This window comes from Mizuhopecten yessoensis, unplaced genomic scaffold (assembly GCF_002113885.1).
Source record: "Mizuhopecten yessoensis strain PY_sf001 unplaced genomic scaffold, ASM211388v2 scaffold3339, whole genome shotgun sequence".
In the NCBI taxonomy this organism is placed as follows: domain Eukaryota; kingdom Metazoa; phylum Mollusca; class Bivalvia; order Pectinida; family Pectinidae; genus Mizuhopecten; species Mizuhopecten yessoensis.
Genome location: NW_018404995.1, coordinates 703,459 through 722,068, shown reverse-complemented (window position 1 = coordinate 722,068; position 18,610 = coordinate 703,459). Strand labels below are relative to the sequence as shown.

Below are 18,610 nucleotides of genomic sequence, written 5' to 3'. Positions count from 1 at the left end.
AACAAACTTTCAATATCAAAATCCAAGATGGCTGCCTGTCGGCAATGTTGTTTATCCGATCAGTCTCAAAGTTGCCCTGCACAGCTAAGGACCAAGGGGAACCTACATATAAAATTTGAGAACGATCCCTCTAGTACTTCTTGAGAAATAGCGATAACAAACTTTCACTATCAAAATCCAAGATGGCTGCCTGTCGGCCATGTTGTTTATCCGATCAGTCTCAAAAGTTGCCCTGCAAAGTTAAGGACCAAGGGGAACCTGCATATAAAATTTGAGAAAGATCCCTCAGGTACTTCTTGAGAAATACCGATAACAAGAATTGTTTACGGACGGACGACGGACAACGGACGGACGACGCACCACGGACGCAGGGTGATTTGAATAGCCCACCATCAGATGATTGTGGGCTAAAAAGAAAGCTGATGCACATCTTATGATCTGCTTCAGGCCTGAAGTAGTTCCAATGATTGTAGAGTGACTGACAATGTACTATGATTTAAGACCACTAAACTTGTTTGGAATTCCTCCAAACCAAAGCACTGAATTTAGTAAAAAAAAAATAAAAAATATCAACATGTTTTAGTTTGATTGCTTCAAGCACAACGTCAGTGTTATTGTAAGATTTAGCAAGTCCAATGTCTGCTTTGCTCACTTAGCAGAATGCAAAATTCTTTTACATCTAGGTAGCACCCGATTCAAGTTAAGTACATGTATCACCCTTTTAATAACATTTTACCTCCAATAAATCCCCATATACATTCAGAATTTACATGTAATAGTCATAAAATGTAAATGTATCACTCCAAACAATACACAAAGAGCTAACATTTATACAATTTAGTAGTATTTTCATTTACAGGAGTGCTCCATAAAATGTAACCAGAGTTTATTACCAGTGATAGTATGTAGCTAGCAGTAAACCATCCTCAATTTCCAGGGGTTACGCTCACCTACGCTGTAGAGAGCGTATGTGAGCGTAACCCCTGGAAATCGAGGATGGCAGTAAGCCTGCAGTCAGTTCATGGTTATATGTAGTCCGAATTATTCCAACGTTTTATCGACTTTTTTCATATCGGTCTGTCGTCGATTAACGTCAGAACTCCGGCCCTCTATAATATGCGGGAAATATGCGACCCGCGCACGGAGCGCACTTCAAACTGATATTTTAGAAACAAATCGTCACTTTCACACACATGTCGCACATGGATCGAAAGTTCTATTCTTTATGCACTAGATGGTATCAATAACATGTTTCAAAGATCATTACGAAAAGTATTTTCCAACGTTTTCTATACCAACCCATGTTTTTAATGGAAATTAGGCCATGAGCAATGTCCCATGACTTGACGAGAACTCGCATTACCGAAGATATTTCCCAACGTTATGACGCAGGCCGGCGAGATTTTAGTCACGTGGCATTAGAAGGCGGGGCTATAAAAAACTACCGTAAAACAGAGTAAGTTTGAAAAAATATCTTTTTAGTAATTGTATTAGTTGTTTGAGGCATGTTATGTATGTTCATCTTGTGCATAAAGAATAGATCTTTCGATCCATGTGCGACATGTGTGTGAAAGTGACGATTTGTTTCTAAAATATCAGTTTGAAGTGCGCATATTTCCCGCATATCATAGAGGGACGGAGTTCTGACGTTAATCGACGACAGACCGATATGAAAAAAGTCGATAAAACGTCAGAATAATTCGGACTAGGTTATATGTTACCAACAATGGAAGCAAGTTGGTGAGCAAGTCAGTATTTCACTGATCATGATGCATATTAATGATTTCATAAAAATCAACAGGGACAGTAGGGACAAAGCATTTCAGGATATTTAAAACACACACCTATATAGAGAACCGATATCAAGCTGAAGTTTCTTGATCATGCATGTAAACAAGAAAACATTGTTTTGATAAAGACAAAACATAACCTTTAACATAAATGTTGTATAGTATGTGTACATGTACTATCATTCTATTGTACTATACATTTTGAATAATAAATGTTACACAAAAGTAGTACATATTGTACAAATATCTGATGATGTTATATATCAGTGGTACACTGCAATCTGGCAGACAATTAGTGTATAAAATACATGTACATAATGATCCGAGAGCAAGTGAAATTATGTCTAGTCATGTGAAACAACCTAGCTGTGTGACTGACCTTTCTGTATGTACACGCAATCAAGATGCTGATATTGCTAATGAAATTTTTAGGTTTAGTTGAAAATGAACAGAAAATCTTCTACTGAAAATACTTTTTCTAAAATAAAAATTTGTTGTGGAAGTGTGGCCAGGATGGACAAGAACACAGCCATCTTATATTATGAGACAGCCAGTATCTATAACACTGACTTCAGTCCAATACAACTGGTTCCATGAAGACACTGCCATGCTTACTTGGGTGTAATGTGGGAACGTGCTGGGCCATTCTGTCATCTTTTAGCATGTGTAGTAATGTTGTCTTTCCTGCATTATCAAGTCCCAGGAACACAAGCTTACCCGACTTTTTATATAAACCTACAATGACAAAAGACCATGCGCTTTCTCATTATGCAAATATATTAACACAAAAACAGCAACTAACACGACAGTGAAACACAGCAACAGCATGCTGTTGGAGAATAAAACAGGTGCAATGCCATGAACTAATAGATCAACATAACAAATCTAATATAGTTCTGTAAAGCTGACGATAGGTTTATATATAGAAGAACAACGAATAATATATACACGTAGTACCAATTTATCATGGTTTCATACTGTATTTGGGAGGTAAATCTAATCTTTTGTCATCAATACAAGTAGCTTTTCACAATTTACCCAACTCTTCTTAGAATTTTAAGATTACTAGTTGTGATCAGAATGTTGTCCTTTAACATGATTTCTCAAATATGTTGCCTAATTTCATGACATTGTACATTGTTAAAAACAAGGTCTCCATGCACTGAGCCATGATGCTGGACTGGTCACACAGTTGCTGCATACTTACTAGGGTGGAGAGTAGGGACTGGCTGAACTAAATGACCTTCTTTGAGCACGCTCAAAAGCGTGGTTTTCCCGGCATTATCCAGACCAAGAAACAGCAATTTTCCTGACTTTCTTGTGAATCCTAGTTTTACACAATTGTCATGTGTGTATATACTAGTACTCTATACATATATATATATATATATATATAGTATTTTTCTTTTCTTAAAGTTTGGTTATTTTTGTTTTTTAAACACAATCTATAATTGTTACAAACTTCAGCAGATTTCATTTTGTACCGCAAGGTCTATATCTTGGTATAGTGTACCTTTTAATAATTCGTATATTTAATTCATAGTCTCACTGTTTCAATCAATACCAAACAATGTCAGAAAGTATAACTCATTTTACTCACCGTTTTAAGTTATACATTTAGATTTTTTGGTTAACTTAAGAAAAAAAAATGCATTCATTAAGAAGCATGAATAATAACCTGGAAGGTGAGAAACAGAACTTTAGATTCCAAAAATGAAGGAATATATATATTCCAATAGTGTCAGAGTGTATTGTCCTGTTAGCACCATTAAATCCTTTAAACAATATTGTATGAAATTCAATATTTTATTAAACAAAACCTTTTACCTAATAAGCTGTTCAGTTCAATATTTGAGGATTTAATTCATAATGCATAGGTTTTAATTTCTTTCACAAATTTTTACAAAGTGTTGCATCATATACCATCAAATAATCTAAAACAGAATTACTAGTAAGAAACCCTCATGACAGTATACGTGTAATCCCATTTATCTAGTTGTATTTTCGCTTTCTGTAGTTAATAGATTATAATTGACTAAGGTTATAATCAAAATGTAACAGATTTTTAAATTGATTAAAATTACCTACTTTAATGTATCTCCAATTACTATATATATATACTTACACTTTAAGGGAGCCTATATATATAGCTATATCACCTTGGTTAATTATACCCCGATTGCAATTCCTTATGTATTGTACCTGAAAGACATTTGGTACCAGCTATATATTCTACATGAAAGAAATGGTTTCCTTTTCATTCGCATGAAAACATATTTGTATTTTTTTTCTGTTGGAATAGCATTACCACTATTCAAGAATGAAACAAACATCACATGTGAGTGACAGGATGCAGTATATTTCTTTACATTAGTCAGTGTTGGATGAAACAAAAGTTTATACTCACCTAGATAATTTAATATTCCAGCAAACCAGTCCCACAGAAACATCTTTCTTGAATAGCCTGAAAAGAAAAACAATTGAAGTGTTTGATATAACAATTGATGTAATTTGAAATGGCAATCAACAATTGTTTGACTTTCTTTTTTCACTGAGAGTTGCATCGTAACACTTTAAAGAAGCGGAAAATATGTTATTTCCCCCCCCCCCTTTTGTGAGAGTATGTACGTTAACATAACATTTTCAAAAACCTTATAATTTTATACATTAATCAACACTTTCTTACCAAATCAATTACCAAATAGTATTGCTGGAGCAAAGTTTCACCTAAAGAATACCTCTCTATTTATGAGGGTTTTTTTCATTTTAGATGTTCTGAATTAAATTTGAGTAACAAATGCATTTCAAGTCCAGAAAACGACTTTTATTTATTGCATACTGTTAACGCTAGGTTACTTTATTTTGATTACCAGTAATGTAATTGTCATGTGGATTGTGACACCTGAGCTCATCTCACCGAAAAAAACACAAAAAACAATATCTTCTTTCTAGAATCCTGCAGCCGGTAGACCTATTCTATCAGTTTTGTTAGCTGTAAGTTGGTTTATTTTGATGTAAGTTGACACAATCAGATTAGCACATTTACATCTGTTCTGTCAATTGACAAAGCAAACTTGTCAAACACAAGTCATGCATGTCTCACTTGATTATATTTGCCATGCTTTTTAAAGTACTTGTGCCCAATTAATATATATTCTTATTAACCAATGAGGCGTGTCGTTTCTTTACCAACGTATGTTAGGTTAGACAGTAACTACTGCATTCAGAAAAAGTAACATAATACTGCATTGTACAGTAGGCCGAGTAGCTAGGCCAGCTGCCTTGGTACAACAGAAATGCTTGTTGAACCAAACCAAGAATTACGTTGTTATATATAACCGAAAATGACATACGTTAATCAACCACAACAAACTCATTTCTCCTCATTTATAAAATTGTACGATGACGTAATTGATATTGAAATAGTTGTAAGGTACAAGTATAACGAGCATTTCGGATTTCGGTTTCGAGTAAGTTCTACGAATGAACCCTGTGCTTCCCATCTCATGTAAATCCCATTCACTAAAATGACGAAGTTTATCACATTACTTACAATCTTTGTGTTGCAAATGATAAAGTATGGACGGTCAAACTGCACTAGTTATTGCCACTTATTTCGTACAAGAGTGTAGACGAAACTGCACTTTGTACACGAAAGCAAGATGGAAGGAACGTCGTTTTGCAAGAACTGTGTTTATTGGATAGGTGATAAATATTGACCAATGAAAATGATTATAACAAAAGAGTGTTTCATATGTACTTCCGGTAACTTTAAGGACTTTCCTCAGGATGGCATCGGGGTCACTGGTTAGTAGACAGGCCTAAGTAACTCGCACTGTAAACACACGTATATTTTAGAGTTAAACTTTCGAACATCCTTGATAGGTTTGGATCATACCATTTATAAAAGGGGACGGCGTTCTGACACAAAATCGCAATAACTTACCAGATATGCATTTCTGTTGAAAAACATTTTGTTTATCTCCCCTTTAGGCTTTACCTAACGTTACAGTTATCAGTGTCTAACGGAGAATGAACCATTTATATCAAAATGTATGGAGTATTTGATGTCATTGAGCATTGAGTACGCCTGTGTTGATCCTATAAACGCTACCGAAATCATACTTAAACTTTTAACTTAAATATAATAAAAACAAAGGTGTCAATATTGAAAGCATGTTTCACACGTTTAGACAAAAAACCTTATTAAGCTAACTGTTATAGCGTATGCTCAACCGAAAGAAAGATTAAATGTTACCTTGTGGAATACGTACCAGAATATTGTTAATTGTAAAGATGATGTGATAGGGACATCATAATCCTAATCAGATAGTAGTTTTCCCACTGCCAGGTTAAATCTTGCTAAAAAAAATGGTAAATTTCCGTTTTAAATTCTTTCTGAAGGGCTAGTAAAGCTTATGCTGTGGCGCAGCATCTGTCCGTCCGTCCATCCTTCGCCGTCCATCCTCTTTCCTTTAAACAATTTCTTCTGAAGAATGGACAGGCCTAGAGTCATGATATGTCTGAAAGCTTCGTTGGTAAGAGCCCATGCAAACAAAGTTTGTAAACGAAAATGACCTTGACCTGCTTTCAAGGCAACAGGGGTCAAATGTGTCAAACACTTCAAACATTTATTCTGAATAATGGACAGGCCTAGAGTCATGATGTTTGGTTGAAAGCTTCATAGGTAAGAGCCTGACAAATTTTGAGAACAAAAATGTCTTTGACACACTTTCAAGGTCACAGGGGTCAAATGTGTCAAAAAACTTAAACAACTTCTTCTTAATAATCTTTAAGCATTTGAATATAATATTTGGCTGGTAGCTATAGCTTCCTATGATGAGCCTGATAAATTTTGCAAATGAAAATAACCTGGATCTTCTGTCAAGGTCACAGGGGTACATATGTCAAACACTTCAACCAACTTCTTTGAAAGAACTGAAAGGTAAAGAATTTTCAAATTTCGCTGGTAGCTTCTTCAGCTGAAGCCTGACAAAGTTTGCGAGAGAAACTAACCTTGGCCTTCTTTCAAGGTCACAGTGGTCAAACACCTCAAACGACTTCTGAAGAAGAACTGAAAGGTATTGAGCACAACAAAGTTTGCAAATGAAAATGACCTTGACCTACTTTCAAGGTCACAGTGAAAAAGTTTGTGATTGAAATATTTGTAGTTTAGTATGATATTTAATGAGAATATTTTGGTATGATACAGGCCCTCTGGGCCTCTTGTTTTTATATGCCCGTCAAATTTGACGGGAGTAATATGGTATGGGTTTGTCCAGCCGGCCAGCCAGCGTAAACTTTTATTTGTCCGGCAATCTCCTCCTACATTTTTCAACGGATCTCTTTGAAACTTGGTATACATTATAATCATGATATAAAGTTGTCTCCCTTAAAAAGAATTTTGATTCAACGATATTTGCAAAAGTTATTGCCCTTTGTTCATTTCAGTAACAATAACACAATATGGCATTCGACGGCGTATATTGTTCCGCCCCACAATACTCGTGTTGCTATTACAGTTCATGATCCCTAACACCTTTTCTTTACCAAATGTGAATGATATTAGTAACACAAGAATGATGGAAGTAACATGTGAATGATGGTAGTAACATGTGAATGATGGTAGTAACATGTGAATATGACCAGGATTTGGCTCCAAACATTCTTCTATGCAGTTCTGAGATGCATTTTCAATTTATTCTAAATGGTTCATCAATTACAAGAGGCTGTCATATAAATTGTACATGTGAAGTGCAAGAATCTGATCATATTTGAAAGAACTATTAAATTCTTTGTCAGAAGGAGGGAAAACAGAATGGAAAGAGGTGGCTATCAATTTTTTTTTAATCAGAAATAGTAGGGAGAGGAACCAGTACATGTACTTATTTAGGGAGATAATGATACATAATATACATATTACATACAAAACATATATGCTAGTACTTTTAGAATTAACGTTCAGTAAGTTTCATGAAGCAAGTATGTGTAATGAAATATCACACCTTTGTTTATAGACGTGTAATACTGTTTTTTTCTTTTCTTTCAGTGCCGGGTTGTTCAACATTGCAGGCTTGTACAACACTGCTCCAAGAGATGCCTTCAAACATCGCCTGTTTATCAGAAAAATATCAGATCTGGCATTCCAAAAAGCACAGTCAAAAGAAATATACCCCTGACTTATGAGACTGCACAGTATCCCTACCAAATAGGAGTGACAAAATCTTGGAATTCCTGGCATACAAGTAATGAATATTTCGTTCATAGCTCAGTGGTCTATCAATCATTTTATATACTTTTATAAGATGCTTAGGGTCATGATATTTAATAGTATGCTGGGGTGAAAAACTATCAGGTTTGTTCAAATAGTTGACTTGGGCCAGTACATGTATTTATCTATTATGAACTTGTTCTCATGCTCAAACTCAGATTCTTTGCTCAAGCCAAATTTCTCGTTTCTGTAATAAGAGGTTTTGGAGAGACTCAAAGACGTAGACTGTTTTCATTGTTTCCACAGGAGGTTTTCTTATTGTGTCACATGATTTAAGTTGGTTACAAGAAAGTTCATTTAAGCACAAAACTCATGGTTAATTGAGCATGAAAATGGTTTAATATGGGCCTGGGACTAACATTCATGGCTACATGGGTCATATGTTAAAAAACCCACTTACACAACTTCTTTGGTGTTGTCTCACCTAGCATGCATACTATTAGTAACCAATAGGCCTAAGGCAAAGGTCAAGACATTTAGCTTGTAGCATGCAGGGGTGAGGGTTTATGACATTTGTTGAATTGAATGACCCTGGGTTGCTTCAAGGAGATAGGGGTTGAAGTTTTAAGAACCTTTAACCTTTTTTGATATTAACTAACCATGTGAGTTTTGGCCCGTAGCATGTTGGTGTGAAGGTTGTCATGTTTGTTCAAATGACTAGCGTTTACCTACATTCTAGGACACAAGGATCAAAGGTTTTGGTAATCATTAAACAACTACTTCTAACAACCAATCATATTATTTGGCCTGGCAAGAAAAATAAGCTACTGGTATAATCTTCAGACAAATCCTCATTATAGATATTTAGCCTGTTAAAATATTTTTAATATTGAAAACTTGGAAGGTCACCAATGCGAGATGTGTTTGTCAAGTGTGAATAACAAGAGAGTGGTGTGGGCACAATACACAATACACACCTCGCTCATTTTTAAGTTAAAATTAGTACTCTAAGTTTGGAAATTCATATAATTAAGGGACTTGTGCATCTCCCAATCTCTTTTAACAGTAGGTTAGATCTGTTTGGATTGCCATCTTTTTGGCCAATATCATCACCAATGGGTACCTGAAGGACGAAACAGCCGTATGGTGCAGTGTAATGCATTTTTAGTATATGTCAATTACCAAATTGTAAAGGTGCAATCGTAAGCGTGTCTTACATACATCTTTCAAAGGACATGTACAGTGGTTCTTCTATTTTTTTCTGTGTCCTCTATTAAGATGACCTTGAAGAAATCAAAATTGATCTGATGCTCCATCATCACATTGCTTGGGATCTCTATATCTTTTCCTTTTTATCTACTAGTTAGTTTTTGTGATGTCGGCCTATAGCTAGGCACCAATTTTATATGACCTTTAATGTTTGAGGATGTTAAACCCCAAACAAATAAACATCTAGATTTTTCACTGGCTATGGACTTCATTGAAAGCTATAGCCAATAGATTACTTGAGATGTCTACTAATTAATTGCATAGCAAGTGTAGTAATGATATTACAAAGTATGAAACTTTCTTACCATACAATTTTTTCAGCAAACCAATCTTACCTCTCGCAAAAACATCTGTTTTAAAAAATAATTCCCCATGAAAATGTGTATGTTGTATAATTACATGAAATTTTATAAAAGGTGAGAAAGTACTATTGTATACCTGGAAATTCTCACTGCATTTTAACTTTCACCTTTTAAATTTTCGACCTTGACAATGAGGGCAAATTTATCATAAAAGGGATTATATACACAACATACCATATATAACTATAACACTTGAAGGACGAACTAAACACTGGGCGAACATTGATTTTAACGGTACAGGGCAAATATTTGACAGGGTGTACATTTTCCTGTACACGGTGTTAAGACAATACAGGGTCTGATCTATTGTTTCACCAATGTTTTAATGCTTGTGAACTCTTGACAATCAGTGGACAAATCAAACATTAGTTTTACGAAATGTGGTGAACAACAATGTCTAGAGAAATGATATTGGTCGGATGGCTGTTCAAGTTCGGGATGTTTAAAAGATGATATATCCGATGTGATCATTATCAAATATGTTTGCTAACATCAGTAAATAACAGTTGAGAGATACAGGCCCCACAAGCCTTTTATACCTCATTATTTTTTAATGAAATGATGTCTAGACTATGTTTACTTCACAGGTAATTTACATGAAGAGGAAGGAGCATCAGAAGCAGCCATGGAGGATGAGCTGATCAGAAAACTGATGAGAGGAATCTGGGGCAGGAGACTCATGTCAGAGTGTATCATTAAACGTCGATTTAATACAGTAACATTGGTGTTTTTAGCAAACCAATTCGGGAAGATGGGAGAATTGAGTTTTCTTGTTGGTTTTACAGAAGAACTTTTCAGCCATTTGTTGAAACGTCCAGTAAATATTGAAATGCAAACTGTTCCTGAAAACCCAGACTCAAGTTTTAAACATGTCTAATTTTGTAGATTCTTATTGATATTAAATATTTTGCTTTCATGTATCATGTGATTTGTTATTTTTCTTTTTCACACTTTGGTCATCAACCCTTTTTTTTAAAATGAGACTTAAGTCCCAAACATTATCTGTAAAAATTACAAAGACTTGTGGCTGCTGCACTGTCAGCAAGTGACATTCAAAGGAGAACATATAGCACTTCGTGATTTGCAAATTACATCAGTGCCCAGAAATGCTGAATACCTTGTGGAAATCATTTTGCAAAAATGTTATCCTCATAATGTTTGTCCAAATTGACCCGTAAGTATTCAGAGACAATGACATTTGTAGACCACATGATGCTACGGTGACGTCACAGCTGAAGCATATTCATTATTGAAAGTATATTTAATAGTGATAACAAAAATGTATTTAAATGCCACTTAATTACGTCGAAGAGTAAGAGACAACTTCTGTCAGTTAAGATTATAATATTTGAGGTTAGAGGATATAATTTTGGGTATAGTGATTGAAATAGTATGCAACATAAATGTAGATAATGAAAGATTGTGTTCACATATCAGTCAAAACAAAACCATCTTCATGCATCACTAAACTGGTTCTAAAAACATCTTGTGGAATCAAGTATTTTAATAGCAGTGTATTCTTACTGCGACATATCACGGACTTGGATAATAATCTCGGGTAAAATAGGCATGTTATTACAAGATATCACAATTTAGAATAAAACATAATTAAGATCACAATGCAGCTTGTAAATAAAAAAGAGTATTTTGTATTACAATAGATCTATCATAATAAAAGGTTTCTTAATTCAATCCTTGATGTATATCACAGAGTATAAAAAGTCTGATACACTGTTAAAAAAGGCAGATATTACTATAAAATGAGACTATTTTTAGTATATGAAGGTAGATATAAATATAAATAGGTCGCATAATAGGAGTGGTGAGTGCCATTTACCTAGGATTACCCATAAAAGCCACAAAGTGAGTGGCTTATTTAATTTAGGAATGAAACGTGCTCAATGATGGACCTATGGAACGTCCATATATAATTGGGGGGGGAGTTTGATGAGCTTGAGCTTTGAGAAATAGCATAACAAGAATTGCTCTATTGATAGCCAACTAGCATCAAATCACCCTTCATCCGTTATCCATTGTTAAACAATTTTGTACTGCTGTTTCTCATTATACTGACCTTTCTAAAATATCATGTAGGTTCGCCTCGGTCTGAATAGTTGCGCATTTTTCATTTTGAGTCCGATCAAAAGAACAAGATAACCGGTAATTAAAGCAGCCATCTTTTATTTTGATATATTCATTTTCATTATTTCTCAGAGTCGCTTTACAAATCCTTCTCAAATGTTATATTTAGTTTCCCCTTGGTCTTTATCTGTGAATGTTTGGTTGTAAAACTGAACACGGAAAAGCTTGCATAATAGATTTTGACAGAAAAAGTTTCGTTTTCTATAATAATCTTTGACAAAAAAAAAATCAATTTATTTATTAGGTACCCATTTTTCCTAACTCTTGCCTGTTTTATTTTGAAGTTAAATGGCGGCTATACAGTTATGAAGGAGCTTTCGACAGACTTTTCTCAAATTTCATAAGTAGGCTTTCCTCGGTCCTTATACTTAAGCATGTTTTTCTTTTTTGAAACTGATAGAAGAACGATGGCCGCCAAGGAGCCACTTTGGAATTTTACAGATCAAGTTCATTATATGTATTTCTTCAGAAGTTAATTTTCTACTGTCCGAAGTTGTGACTAATGAACAAAAGATGGCCGAAAGTCAGCGTCGTCTTCGATTTTTACCAATCAAGTTTGTTAAAGCTGTTCCTTAAGAAATGCTTGTAGATCTTTCTCAAATGATATTTGCTTGTTCCCTTTGGTAGTTGTGTAGGTTTCATTTAAAACTGATCGAGAAAACAAAATGGTCGTCAGCCAGATTCAATTGATATTTGTTATTCGAGTCGTCATTTCTCCAAGAGTACTTAACCTATCTTTCTGAAATTTCATATTTCATGAACATTTCCTTTTGACTAAACCTAACCTAGAGCTAATGAAGATCTTGCTATTGTGGACGCCAAGGTGCCGTTGTGTTTCAGTACTGACAATGATAGACTCCGGTGATCCTTCTGACTTCTCTGGTTACCCACAGTCAAATTATGTTACTGGATGGGGTGTCATACAAAATGTACGTATGTTTCCAGGTTATGACATCATAGTGATGCGACACTTAAACGTGGCCCTGCCTTCAGTGGTAGTTACTGTAGTCGTCAGACGAGTCATAGAACCTAAGCTGTTGCGAAAACTAACAAACAATTTGCTATCAAGTACATATTCTTAAACTCTACTGGTTGTTTTATATGAATCTTAATACAATTTCCAAAATAATGTCGGGGTTTGATTACAATCAACAGGGAAAGTATAGCTTGATAAAATACCATATCTCTTTAACTCTATGAAATACCACGTAAATATATCTTTCTCTTAAACAGATGTATTTAAGATCCTGCCTATAAATAAACATCAATGTATAAATAACTTCAAATGCTGACTTGCTAAGCTAGCAAATCTTCTCTTTTAGTACATGCAATATCTTGTTTACTTTGTAAGATATCTTGTTTACTTTGTAAGATATTTTGTTCACTTTGTAAGAGATTGTTTTTATTTTGCAAAATACCTTTTTTCTTTGCATGATATGTTGTTTTCTTTGTCAGATATATTTCTTATTTGTAAGATATCTTTTTTATTTTGTAAGATATTATGTTTACTTTGTAAGACATCTCGTTTACTTTGTAAGATATCTTGTGTTTCTGTTAAACGTAAATTGCCGTAAATAATGGTTTCCATGAACGATAAAGTGAATTGCAAATAAAACAAGATAAACTGTTTTATACGGTGTACATGTAAATTCATGCATACATATTTGTCACATTCAGTCAGCCCTATTCAATGTTGACTATTTCCGTAGCCATCAGCTATCATCTTTGGTTGCATAGATTGAGTCTTCTTTTTCTAATATTTCAAAGGAGGTGGTTATGAATAGATATTGTGCAATATTCCACTATTTAGATAGTAGAGCTACACTGTCGTGTCCAAGTCAATCTGATTAAAACCAGATCTTTGATTCCACTCCCGATACTCTATCTTGACTGGAACGTAGAGTATCGCGAGTGGAAGCAAAGATCTGGAGAGAGTATCGGGAGTGGAATAAAATATCTGGTTTTAATCAGATTGTTTCCAAGTGATGTCTTCTATTTCAAATAAAGACGTATTTCAAGGAAATAATAAAAACGCTCTTGCGCGTGCCGTATTCTTCCGAGGCTTGGTATGTGTATCTCATAGCCCAATACTATATCAGGAAAGGAAATTACTTGTTTATGGGAGTGGTCCAACCGCTACCTGGCTACATATCTGATACTGCCTTGTGATGTCATGACAAGTATTGTTTATGCACTATTGGGGGGTTGTAAATCTCTTACAAGAGACAAACAATTTTGTATCCAAATCGAAATTCGACAGAAGTGTACGACTGTTAAAGCTAGCATTTATTTGGCCCAAAGTCTCTCATTGCTTGTCAGCAAAGGAAAAAAGGAATTCGCTTCCCGCTCTCGTCATTAATCGCGAAACGAGTTCTCAAATGATATCTTTGTTCTGTTACTTTAAGCGCACAACGCATCGATTTCATTAGGCATAAGGCAAACAAACAAACAAAATAATGATAATAACATAGAATTAATAAATAGATAAATAAGAACAATCAAATAAAAACATCCCGCATTGTGTAAATTTTTGTGTAAAAGTTATTTCTGTTTTATGTATACTGGATCATCAGTAACTGCTCTCTGGTAGAAAATGACGTTAATCTAAAAGGTTTTACTATTTTTCATTCTAAAATAATATTGTTTTTTGAGAATTCTTACAATGAATGCTTGGATAAGGCCAAATTTGAGGTGCTATTTTTACTTCAGAGGGTATTTTGTATCTCATGTCGGGAATCTCCTAAGAACGTAATTGACATGTACCGTCCTCTAAAAGGGCCATTCTCACCGAGTTATTCATAACGTCTTTTTTTCGAGGTATAGTATAGTGTTACGACGGCGGCATAGCGAAACTCTTGAACACCTGTTTCTCTGTTAGTAATTACCAGTACACAGCCTGTGTTGATTTACCATTGCACCATTTTTTCAGTTGATCAACCATATACTAACCATGTAGTTGCTAACCATTACACACGTGTTTCTGTTGGTTTAACATTGCACATGCGTCTGTTGGTTTAACATTGCACACGCGTCTGTTGGTCTATCATTATAAAGGTTGCACAAATGATTCTTGCCCTTTCATTATAAAGGTGGCGTTGGTCTACTATAGCACACGTGTCAGAATGGCTACTGTATCAAAATATATGTTGGCTTACACAAATTACACAATTATTTTATACCAGTTTACACGTGTCTCTGTTGTTTTAGTGCCACACGTGTCTGTTGACCTATCATTACACGTGTCTCTGTTGTTTTAGTGCCACACGTGTCTGTTGACCGATCATTACACGTGTCTCTATTGTTTTAGTGCCACACGTGTCTGTTGACCTATCATTACACGTGTTTTGTCGACCTACCATTAAACACGCGCATCTGTTGTCTGCAAGGGGTTTGAACTGGTTATAATCAGTGTCTTAATGTACATGTCTAAAGTTTTTATGGCTTCAAAAAATAGTTCATAATAATAAAAAAACAAACTAGTATTGCTTTGACAGATTTAATGGCTAGGATAGGTTAACCAACAACAATGTGTGATGATAGGTAGGATGGACACACGGTCTCTGCAATGACTGAAACGGTGAGGTTGGTACCTAGTGAAAGTAAAACGATAATGAAACAAAATCAGCTCAAGCAAACTACCAGACCACAAATAAGGACAACGATTAAGTTTTGAACTGGTATATGCACTACCCAATCATGTGCATTTGTATTCTGCCTTTATATATATAATAAGATAAAATATATATAAAGATATTTGATAAGTCGACATAGTTGCATTATGCGATTAGCTTATTGACGAAACCTGAGCTACGTTAATCAGTTTAACATTAGTTAACGTAATTTCTCGCTGACCCTAACATAACATAACGGAACAGTTTGAATTTGTGAAGATACTGACCGAGTTTATGTTGCATGGCAATGCCGTGACAGTAGGAACACAGGTTAGTGTGAGTGCGTAAGTCGGTCCCACAGATAGGGTTGTACGTCCGATCACAGGTCTTTAAAAGGATATCCTGATGACCACCTTCCACTGCGATCTGCCCATTTAACTGATATGGACTACAGTCCATCTATCAAATACAACACAACACCATTTGAAACGAACTTTATGTCTACATAATACAGTTGTTCTAATATATAAAGAAGATAACACCATGCTCACCACTTCCTCGAGTAAGATTACAGACAAGTATGTTTGGGTGATCCATATTAACTCTATACTATATATAGCAGAATTCAAATTGATGCAGCATTCCCCTCCCTCTCAATTGTCTTTCGAGAATGTAAAATAGATCGAAACTGTGAAGTTCTAGACTAATCGGCTGTTGAAGAAAGATCCAATAACTCGCTAATCCAGCACCTGGTATAAGTATTAAGTTTTTCAATATAGACGCGTCCCATTGATCGACAAATTATGTATCCAATGTTTCCTACCGAAGATACCTCAATATACGCTAAAATATACTTTTTTTTAATGTTTTTGATCATAAATCACTTATGATTTTATTTCGCTACTTGTATTTCCGGGAAATGCAGAACGTCTTCATAGTAATAATAATAGAAATAGAAACCATATTCAGAATACCAGGGCCTCTAACTACCAAAGTCTGAGTAAGTGTGGTGTGTCCGAGTAAGTGTGGTGTGTCCGAGTAAGTGTGGTGTGTCCGAGTAAGTGAGGTGTGTCCGAGTAAGTGTGGTGTGTCCGAGAAAGTGAGATGTGTCTGAGTAAGTGTGGTGTGTCCGAGTAAGTGTGGTGTGTCCGAGTAAGTGAGGTGTGTCCGAGTAAGTGTGGTGTGTCCGAGAAAGTGAGATGTGTCTGAGTAAGTGTGGTGTGTCCGAGTAAGTGTGGTGTGTCCGAGTAAGTGAGATGTGTCTGAGTAAGTGATGTGTGTCCGAGTAAGTGCGGTGTGTCCGAGTAAGTGTGGTGTGTCCGAGTATGTGTGGTGTGTCCGAGTAAGTGAGATGTGTCTGAGTAAGTGTGGTGTGTCCGAGTAAGTGTGGTGTGTCCGAGTAAGTGTGGTGTGTCCGAGTAAGTGACGTGTGTCTGAGTAAGTGAGATGTGTGTCCGAGTAAGTGTGGTGTGACCGAGTAAGTGAGATGTGTCCGAGAAAGTGTGGTGTGTCCGAGAAAGTGAGATGTGTCTGAGTAAGTGTGGTGTGTCCGAGTAAGTGTGGTGTGTCCGAGTATGTGTGGTGTGTCCGAGTAAGTGAGATGTGTCTGAGTAAGTGTGGTGTGTCCGAGTAAGTGTGGTGTGTATGAGTAAGTGATGTGTGTCCGAGTAAGTGTGGCGTGTCCGAGTAAGTGTGGTGTGTCCGAGTAAGTGAGATGGGTCCGAGTAAGTGTGGTGTGTCCGAGTAAGTGAGATGGGTCCGAGTAAGTGTGGTGTGTCCGAGTAAGTGAGATGGGTCCGAGTAAGTGTGGTGTGTCCGAGTAAGTGCGATGTGTCCGAGTAAGTGTGGTGTGTCCGAGTACGTGCGATGTGACCGAGTAAGTGTGGTGTGTCAGAGTAAGTGTTGTGTGTCCGACTAAGTGTGGTGTGTCCGAGTAAGTGTGGTGTGTCCGAGTAAGTGCGATGTGACCGAGTAAGTGTGGTGTGTCCGAGTAAGTGTGGTGTGTCCGAGTAAGTGAGATGTGTCTGAGTAAGTGATGTGTGTCCGAGTAAGTGTGGTGTGTACGAGTAATTGAGGTGTGTCCGAGTAAGTGCGGTGTGTCCGAGTTAGTGCGGTGTGACCGAGTAAGTGCGTTGTGTCCGAGTAAGTGTGGTGTGTCCGAGTAAGTGCGGTGTGACCGAGTAAGTGTGGTGTGTCCGAGTAAGTGTGGTGTGTCCGAATAAGTGTGGTGTGTCAGAGTAAGTGTGGTGTGTCCGACTAAGTGTGGTGTGTCAGAGTAAGTGTGGTGTGTCCGAGTAAGTGTGGTGTGTCCGAGTAAGTGACGTGTGTCCGAGTAAGTGATGTGTGTCCGAGTAAGTGCGGTGTTCCCGAGTAAGTGTTGTGTGTCCGAGTAAGTGCGGTGTGACCGAGAAAGTGCGGTGTGTCCAAGTAAGTGTGGTGTGTCAGACTAAGTGTGGTTTGTCAGAGTAAGTGTGGTGTGTCCGAGTAAGTGTGGTGTGTCCGAGTAAGTGACGTGTGTCCGAGTAAGTGACGTGTGTCCGAGTAAGTGTGATGTGTCCGAGTAAGTGCGGTGTGTCCGAGTAAGTGCGGTGTGTCTGAGTAAGTGACGTGTGTCCGAGTAAGTGACGTGTGTCCGAGTAAGTGCGGTGTGTCATAGTAACTGCGGTGTGTCCAAGTAAGTGTGGTGTGTCCGAGTAAGTGACGTGTGTCAGAGTAAGTGCGGTGTCTGAGTAAGTGCGGTGTGTCCAAGTAAGTGAGGTGCGCCGAGGTAAGTGTGGTGTGTCAGAGTAAGTGCGATTTTGTCCGAGTAAGTGCGGTGTGGTATGGTAATTAGAAGTAGCTAGGATATATATTTTATATTTCTTTTTTTATCTTTGTGTGAAATAAACATTAAATTTAAAAAAAAAAGTTAGGAAGACATATGCTTTTAAAGTCTTAACTGTTCTTAACTAAATCAAAATAAACAATTTTAAAGTAAATATATATTTTCTACATGCTCAGATATAGTAATATGAACAGTCTGTGTATTGTTTACGATCGAGATCACCTACCTGATAGGTTTTGGTGATGTCAAGGCCATCACAGGACCCGTTGTGTGCAAACTCGTAGCGCTCGGCTATACTGGCGATATGGACATACCTACACTGCAGCTGTTTCAGGAAACACATGCTCCCTGTCGAATAGCAATCTCAGCGTTATAGTGATTGGATGACATAAACTGACGAA

The 18,610-nt window shown here is 36.4% G+C and overlaps 3 protein-coding genes across 5 annotated transcripts in view; 1 reads left to right on the top strand and 2 right to left on the bottom strand.

Annotated features, from left to right (window-relative positions):
- The window catches only part of LOC110447390 (GTP-binding protein SAR1-like), a 12,045-nt gene extending 6,567 nt beyond the window's left edge, over positions 1–5,478 (bottom strand). The window contains exons 1-3 of one of the 2 annotated variants that reach the window (XM_021493047.1): positions 5,344–5,478; positions 4,198–4,254; positions 2,998–3,117 (exon numbers count right to left, since the gene is read on the bottom strand). In XM_021493047.1, the coding sequence (XP_021348722.1) occupies positions 2,998–3,117; positions 4,198–4,240 (163 nt within the window). In that variant the 5' untranslated portion in view covers positions 4,241–4,254; positions 5,344–5,478. Of the gene's footprint in view, positions 1–2,405; positions 2,526–2,997; positions 3,118–4,197; positions 4,255–5,343 lie in introns of both variants that reach the window. The other variant, XM_021493046.1, reaches the window with a different exon arrangement.
- Positions 5,479–5,522: 44 nt separating this feature from the next.
- On the top strand, positions 5,523–10,552 carry LOC110447391 (28S ribosomal protein S24, mitochondrial-like). Of its 2 annotated transcripts, none has more exons than XM_021493049.1 (3): positions 5,523–5,597; positions 7,840–8,035; positions 10,220–10,552. In XM_021493049.1, the coding sequence occupies exons 1-3, from the start codon at positions 5,580–5,582 to the stop codon at positions 10,507–10,509; spliced, it is 504 nt and encodes a 167-aa protein (XP_021348724.1). In that variant the 5' UTR covers positions 5,523–5,579; the 3' UTR covers positions 10,510–10,552. The 2 variants fall into 2 exon arrangements, with proteins under 2 accessions (XP_021348724.1, XP_021348723.1); XM_021493048.1 differs by lacking the exon at positions 5,523–5,597 and adding an exon at positions 6,294–6,328.
- Positions 10,553–15,256: 4,704 nt separating this feature from the next.
- Positions 15,257–18,610, bottom strand: part of LOC110447389 (serine protease inhibitor dipetalogastin-like) — an 8,019-nt gene continuing 4,665 nt past the window's right edge. Inside the window, exons 5-7 of the mRNA XM_021493045.1 lie at positions 18,436–18,557; positions 15,673–15,844; positions 15,257–15,364 (exon numbers count right to left, since the gene is read on the bottom strand). Of these exons, the coding sequence (XP_021348720.1) occupies positions 15,288–15,364; positions 15,673–15,844; positions 18,436–18,557 (371 nt within the window). The 3' untranslated portion in view covers positions 15,257–15,287. The remainder of the gene's footprint in view (positions 15,365–15,672; positions 15,845–18,435; positions 18,558–18,610) is intronic.

Bases quoted from the DNA above. Each gene is read 5' to 3' on its own strand.
- LOC110447391 (XM_021493048.1), top strand. From the start codon at position 6,305: ATGATATGTCTGAAAGCTTCGTTG. The intron at 6,329-7,839 runs GTAAGAGCCCAT...CTTTTCTTTCAG, and splicing joins TATGTCTGAAAGCTTCGTTG to TGCCGGGTTGTTCAACATTG. The intron at 8,036-10,219 runs GTAATGAATATT...TTTACTTCACAG, and splicing joins TTGGAATTCCTGGCATACAA to GTAATTTACATGAAGAGGAA.